General features: G+C 34.2%; 1 protein-coding gene across 2 annotated transcripts; it reads right to left on the reverse strand.

The window, feature by feature from the left end:
- Positions 1-1,211: 1,211 nt before the first annotated feature.
- On the reverse strand, positions 1,212-7,170 carry LOC113498647 (glutamate receptor 4-like). Of its 2 annotated transcripts, none has more exons than XM_026878783.1 (3): positions 5,438-5,704; positions 4,694-4,957; positions 1,212-2,454 (listed from the first exon to the last, which is right to left on the reverse strand). In XM_026878783.1, exons 2-3 carry the CDS (start codon positions 4,937-4,939, stop codon positions 2,389-2,391), a joined length of 312 nt encoding a protein of 103 aa, XP_026734584.1. In that variant the 5' UTR covers positions 4,940-4,957; positions 5,438-5,704; the 3' UTR covers positions 1,212-2,388. The 2 variants fall into 2 exon arrangements, 1 of the variants encoding a protein (XP_026734584.1); XR_003401035.1 differs by lacking the exon at positions 1,212-2,454 and adding an exon at positions 6,960-7,170 and having other exon boundaries at positions 4,609-4,957; positions 5,438-5,552.
- Positions 7,171-7,363: the final 193 nt, after the last annotated feature.

Below are 7,363 nucleotides of genomic sequence, written 5' to 3' on the forward strand. Positions count from 1 at the left end.
ATAAAAGCGAGGTCACCATTGTTAGATGACTATTACAGTCGTGGATACGCCGCTGTATTTTTAAGTCTTTTTTTAAACTAAAGTCTGGACAATTAGATTTGCAATTTCAACTTCACGTACTTTTGGTTAAATATTTTTCTTGTTATAACTGTTGATAATATTTTCAATTAATATTCTAACTTCACTTTATCGAAATTAGTATAAACACCTAGTTTTAATTATAAACTTTTTCACTAATTTTCGATACAATATTACCTACTATCAAATGAAATCATTTGCAATAAAATGATACATGAATTTTGTTTCTATTTCAGCTTACAAATATTAGAAACTATCCACAACTTCACAATTAATTTGTAAAAGCAATCGGCTTTAACTATTTTATTAAGAAACACATTTTTTTTCCCTATATCTATTCTTATAATTAAGGTGAATTCAATACGGTGATTGTTTTAAGATAACCAATCATTGTGTTGAATTACTATTTTATTTTTGGTTCTAGTAATAGTTAGTCTTAAGGACCGTTTACATTGGTGTATAAGTGGCAGTGATCAATATAAAAATACTTGTGTAGACTATTTTATTGCTTTTTATGCGTTTGCGTTATATTTAATAGAATAACAGATATCATTCTGCCTACCTACTTAAATCTGATTCTAAGTTCAACAATGCATTTGTTTGTTCTGGCAGTTCTAGCTTTTACTATTCATCAGTGCTGGGGGCCAGCTACCACGCATGACGCACTACACACAAAGCTATGTTGTTTGACTGCACGGATAGTTGAGTGGTTGAGGTCACCACGCCAAACCCAATGAGCGTGACGTGATGCGTGATCCCCACGCAGAACAAGCGTTTGTGTGATCCACAAATGGTTGTTCTGAGTCTGGGTGTCTTTAAACTGTGCTTGTGACTTGAATGTTCGTGAAACCCTCCGCGACACATGGTTTTAATTCCCTAGTGTGGAAGTCATTTAAACCAAAGAAATAAACATGAGGCTACTGAAAATCGCCTTGTGGCAGAGCACAGGCAGAGCGCTTCCATAGCTGTGTTATACTAAGACCGTTATAAAAACAACCTTTTGACAGTCCGATAAGCAAAAAAAAAGTCAAAGTAACGCAGTACTGTTTAATTCAAACCCTGTGTATCTGGATATCCTTTACTTTGGTTTAATCTGAATTTTTAATATTTTCATTTAACTCATAACTTAGAAAGCATTAACATTGTCCTTTTTGTTTATTTAATGCCGCTTTAAAATAAAAAAAATTAAAACATTTACTCTTTAAAAGTCTTCAGTATGTGGGATAGAACTAACACAACGATATCTTATTTTGGCAAACGACATGCGTAAGTATGCTGTATTGTAAGAATGTCAAGTCATCAAGTAATGTTATCAAGTGTTGAAATTATACGAAAACAAGCTTCTACGTTCTATTTATGTTTTAAACTGGCCATCAAAAGGTTATTCATATAACGGACAGAGTATAAGCTTCGTGTGACGAAAGTTGACCCCTCTGCACTATATTTTATTTGATAAATGTGACTTTTAACTTACATAAGGATAAGGTTTTGGTAGACACGTCTTAAAATTAACCTTAATAAATACCTACTACTAAAAATGTGTATATGTTATATCAAGCTGTATTATCAATGCTTGCATTTCGATATACATTTTCGTTAACACATATGTTAGTAAAATATAAATCTAATTTAATCAAATATATATTTGATACTACATAATATCTACTGTTAATATTAACAAAAATACGAGTTTTATTCAATCAATTCCACAGAAGCTAAACAGAGAGATATAAAATATACAAGAAATCCTTTCTATTAATAAATTTACACTATATAATTAGATATAATAAAAGACAACTCCACGTGTAAATATATAAAATAATTGTTTACATGCCAATAAATCACTAAATCTCAATTCAACACGATTTCGCAAAGAATTTCATTACTTCTCTTACAAATAATAATAAAAAAAACTGACTATATCGCATTTAGTAATGAAAACTCACAATTGTTACGAAAATTATTACGTGGCCTAACCATCAAAGTACTCAACAGACGATGGATAATATTGTCTGGATAAATGACTATGCTTGACTATCATTTAGTCGAGTATTAATTTGGTCTGACTGTCAATTATTCATCGTCTGTTTTTGGGATCTACCACCAAGTTCAAAATTAGGACTAGATAAGGAAGAGACACTATGCTTAATGTAACTGTCTCGCTTGCCGAAAGGTTTGGTCCTAATTTAGGAGCTGATGGTAGGCCCCAAGCACCCGATAATTGTTCAATTAAAGTTGATAAAGATCTACTCCGTTGTTCGGTATCTTAGTTGTTGATGTTTGGCGCACCTTGGCGCCGTTCTCCGCGGATCAGACATGCGTGAAGCTGGCGTGTACAGCATCCTCCTGGGAGATTTGGGTGCCCGACGTAAAGTACTGGAATTTATAAACATTTCAATGTTAGTATAATTGGTTTTCATACGATCATATAAATTGTAAAGTATGCAACACATGGTTTTTAAGGACATGCAAGATTGAGGTCATCTTTATTTTATTTCTTTTACAAGAAGTGGTTTTCAGGTAAGTGTCTATTTGAAACTTATGGGCAGGAGTGGTCTTGGAGCAAGTACGGATAGTCGACCTCAATTGTACCGTACCTATGTTTGTTTTATCAGCATGCTTTTGTGAATGTTGAATGACATAATCAAAAGATTTAAGAACGAGTAACTTACAACTGGTTGAACTCGATTTTAAAATAGTCAAACCATTCTAAAACTATCGGTTTTAACACAATTTGATTGTATTTATTGTTAAAAGAAGCAACTATTATAGGTACTGCAATACATTGATTACTAATGACAATAATGTGAATTCAGTCTAGTCAGTTTTGCTTGAATTACATCTTCTAATATATAAAATTCCCATGTCACGATGTTAGTTACCGTACTCCTCCGAAACGGTTCGACCGATTTTTATGAAATTTTGTATACATATTGTGTAGGTTTAAGAATAGAACAACAACTATTTTTTATACCCCTAAGTGATAAGGGTTGCTCACACTAAAAAAAATATATTTTATTTTTTTGGACGAAATTGATTGTTTTTATTTTTTTATAAGGTGACATTAAAAATACACACAACTAGAAAAAAATATATTCGGCAAAACAAAGTTTGCTGGGTCAGCTAGTATAGCTCTAAATTTTAAGCTCTTAAGCCGCATTGCACACGTGCAAGTAGGAATTCACGTACAAGATTAAAAAATAAAAACAAAACAAATTTGTCACTTATTATATTAATAATTTTAAAAACACTGCTTTACCTCAATTTTTATTAGTGGTGATAAAAATGGTATAAGTAATTTTTTTAAAACATTGACGAGACCTTTCGGCATCATCGACGGACCGACAAAAAGACCTAAACAAATAAAAAAATTGGTATCAAAATTCGTTTCTTGCTGTCAAGCCTAAACTATCTTCAGAGTGAAGGAATGTACACCTTCCTTACTAAATAAAACTAAGACTACCAAGTTTAGATTTGTATCTGCTGAACGATCACAATAGTGTCTTACTAATAAGCAAACGACGTGACGCGGCAAGTACCTCATTAACCTATTTTTCTGACTTTGAATATCACCACTTCGGTTAGATGTACTGAAACTGGTTAGAGCTGCTTATATTCCCGTCGAAATAGAGGTGTTTTAATTTCAACACACGCTTTTATTCGGACACTACCCATTTCTTCCCCCGGGTTTACTCCCCAGGGAGTAGGTGTCCATGAGGATTCCCTAGACTTCCCAAAAAAGACAAAGAGGTCGACATGTAATACGTACGTAACTATGTATTCAAATCTAAGAAAACTAATTATTTGATGCGCGGTGATATCTTGGATACCCTGTGTACCTGTGTGTGTGCATTGAAAGCACATCTGACAATAGCATCAAAACAAAAGAAGACGTGACAATATTTTGCACAGTTTTTTTGGTCGTAACCTAATGCAGCCAAAAGCATTCTTCACTGTAATTCTTAAAGAATTATTTTAAGGTCTTGGGTTCTTATGTTACTCTAGTTCTCGAACATATTTCTCAAGTACGTAACCGGTTGACATTTGGTAAAAGAGGATAAGATTTTGATTATAATTATAGAGGTACAAAAATATTTGAAAAACATTTTTTTTCCGAAAGGTTTACGAATACAGGTTACGTTGGATATGTTTCTAGCATATCGGAGTGAATAAGAGCATGGTATTAAGTGGTCCACATATTGTTACAAAACAGGGAATCACGGCAACACGACTGTGGTAACAAATTAAAACTTACTTCGATACCTTAATTAATAGATCTTGCGATGGATATGCCCCAACATTTCCCTTCCAAGTAGAAAGTCATTGTACTAAACGTAAAAATAAACCAAATTAAATAAATTACTAACCTAAATAAATGAAAGTATTTTTAATTCAAAAATCTGTCATATTTTTGGAAGCTACCTACTTTCTCCAAAAAAAGGACGTAATTTCCAAATTAAAACATTAACAAAAAATTACTACATGCTGACGACATCTAAGTTTTAGGATAGTCCAATATCTTTTGGAAATTTCTGTAACTGACTGACTAAACAGTTTTTTTGTCAAAACCCCTAGTACCATCCTATAATTAGTGAATGAAGACTTTATTACGAACCCCTGCAAATGCCGCCCCATTCCACCCGAGGCGTTCGTGATCAGCTGGCGTGCGTTGCGGAGGAGTCTTGCGTTCTGTCCGTGAAGCGAGGCGCGCCTTGGCCCGGAGCGCTGCCCGCAGCGGCACGTTAGCCCGCGCCGCTTCAGCTCGACCGTGCTGGCAAAACTCTATCAAGGCAACGCCGAGCGCCAAAGCTAGTCCGCCCACTAACACGTAGAATATACCAGCGACTTGGCTTAGACTCATTTCTGTTATAGTCGATTCCTGGAACACAATATTTAATGTTACGTATTGTTTCTCTCTTCAGTCACGGGATCACTTCATGCGAAGAGACCCGGTCCTTTTTAAAAGCGTGCACGGGGACACAGGTCCAACATGTTTACGTATTGTTAATTTGTATCAATTGGAATGAGGATGACCACTGAGTATGAAAAATAAAAATCTAAGTTAAATCTAAATTTAATCCCTCAGATAACAAAAAAAGATATCACATAAAACTTTAAAATTTAGGAAAGGGCTTGTGACGGAACGATTTCGTGACATTTATACATAATCGTGACGTCACTTAAAGTTCCATTCACTGTAATTTCAACTAAATATAATTTGAGGGTCAGAAGAAAAATATTAATTATTGAAATTGCTTAATTTTACACAAAATTGACTTATCATGCCCAAATCGATAAGTTAGGAGTAATTTGAAACACAAAAGATATCATAAAGTCTACTTTGAAAGTAAAATGTCACCTCGTTTTTGATCGCTTCACAATCTGGCTTCTTGTTATACGTTGCCCATTTGCGCCAAAGCTTACTTATTACTCCGTCCTTTTTCAAATTTACTATCGCCAAGTTTATTGCTTCCCTGGAAAGTATTCCAAACTTTGTTCTAAAATATGTTAGTGAAGCTGTTGGTACATTTTATATTACTCACTTATTTTCAAATCGAAACCTCATTTAAATGGTATTGACTTGCAATTTATTTAAATAATAAATAAACGATAAATTTAAAAGAAGTTTTTGATATTTTAATTGTAAAAATAATGTTTTCTGAATCGAAATAAACATTCAAGTTCCCGAATAAATGTGATTTTGGAAGGCTACATTTATTCTACTCTAAATTCAATAAACGTTAATGACATCATAATATTTTTTATTAAGATATTGCAACAAGAAGTCAGAAACATCTTTCTTTGTTTATTAAACTAGACCAGTATCTCCCCGATCGCGGCGCGCCGTAAACCCGGCGTATCATATAAAATGTAAATTTTAACTTGTTGTCAAAAATCACGTCCGCTAAATCGCGTACCATAAAAATGGGTAGTATAAATTCGAAACGCGGACTGCACCGCTTTCCCTACTGACGGGGCACCATGTAAATTTACGAGTTTTCAGTATTCCGCCGGGAATTACCGTATAGAACTGAGATTTCAGATAGATAGTAGGGGCTCTTGTCTGTACGGAAATTTACACAGAGTTTGTTTTCATCCCCCGGCGTACGTATCATAGTGTCGTTTATATTTATTTATTCGTCCGGACGTAGGAAGTGAACGCTTGCAAATGAAATGTTTATTTATATTGACAATAGAAAGTAATCTTATAAGCCTTCCACAAAAACTTCGCCTATTAAAGTAGGTAACTTGTTACAGGTACATGAACGGCAAAGAACGGCACGAACTATTACAAGCAAACTTATTTTTTTACAAAATTATGTTATGTCAAGTATATCGTGAAATAGGTGAGTAATTTGTTTAGTTAGATTATAAAGCGTGTTCCACACAGGGGTGATAATGCATTCCTCGATATAATTGGAGTACTCTAGTTCTTATCCATAGCTACTTGAACTGAATCCTGATTTCCAGTCTAGCGTTCTCCGTTCGAGTCAGCACACTAACGAGGGGGCTACTCAACAATCTCCGCCCACGAGTTCAAAAAAACCAAGCTGGAACTCCGAATACTTCGTCTATGTACGTAACGGTAATCTTCTAAATTCTTATTTAAATAGCTTTTATGACTGAATTCAACTGTCGCGTTTTGAATTGTAATGTTTATTTAGACTTACATATGTTTAGATTAAAACTAAAACACAATTTCTAATACTGGGTAAAAGGTTCACCGTATAGCATTTATTTTGATTGTCATATATCTTAGAACTTGTCAAAAAAACACGTTGCAAAAAACCTCGGACCGAACCCATAGGTTACCTTTTGTAAACGAATCCGGCCATAGAACTTCTAGGCTATCACGACAGAGTAATAATTGGAAAATATACCTGAGAGGCGATCCCTTTGACGTGGCAACAGCGAAATTGACGAGCTTATATCGGCAAACACGCGACGGACCACATGCTTCACTTGCATCAGTATACGCTAATAGAATTTCTTCATTTAAAACAGGCTCTTTCACGAAATTGTTTCGTAAACCACTTTTTGCGTCCTAAAATTGAAGATTATGATTTAAACAGTAAGACATAAGAAAATATATTATATGAACCAAAGAAACAGGTTTTAAATCAAATTTGTCTGGTACAAAAGTACGAGATCAAATGTCTTTTATCAACTTGATCATCAAGTTGACACCTCCAAGCTTTGGCATGATCGGATATCAAATTTGTTATAGTGTAAGTTTTCCTGATGAAAAATAATGTTCAGTAGTATAATGATGGTGGCTAGCACT

This window comes from Trichoplusia ni, chromosome 1 (genome assembly GCF_003590095.1).
Source record: "Trichoplusia ni isolate ovarian cell line Hi5 chromosome 1, tn1, whole genome shotgun sequence".
In the NCBI taxonomy this organism is placed as follows: Eukaryota; Metazoa; Arthropoda; class Insecta; order Lepidoptera; family Noctuidae; genus Trichoplusia; species Trichoplusia ni.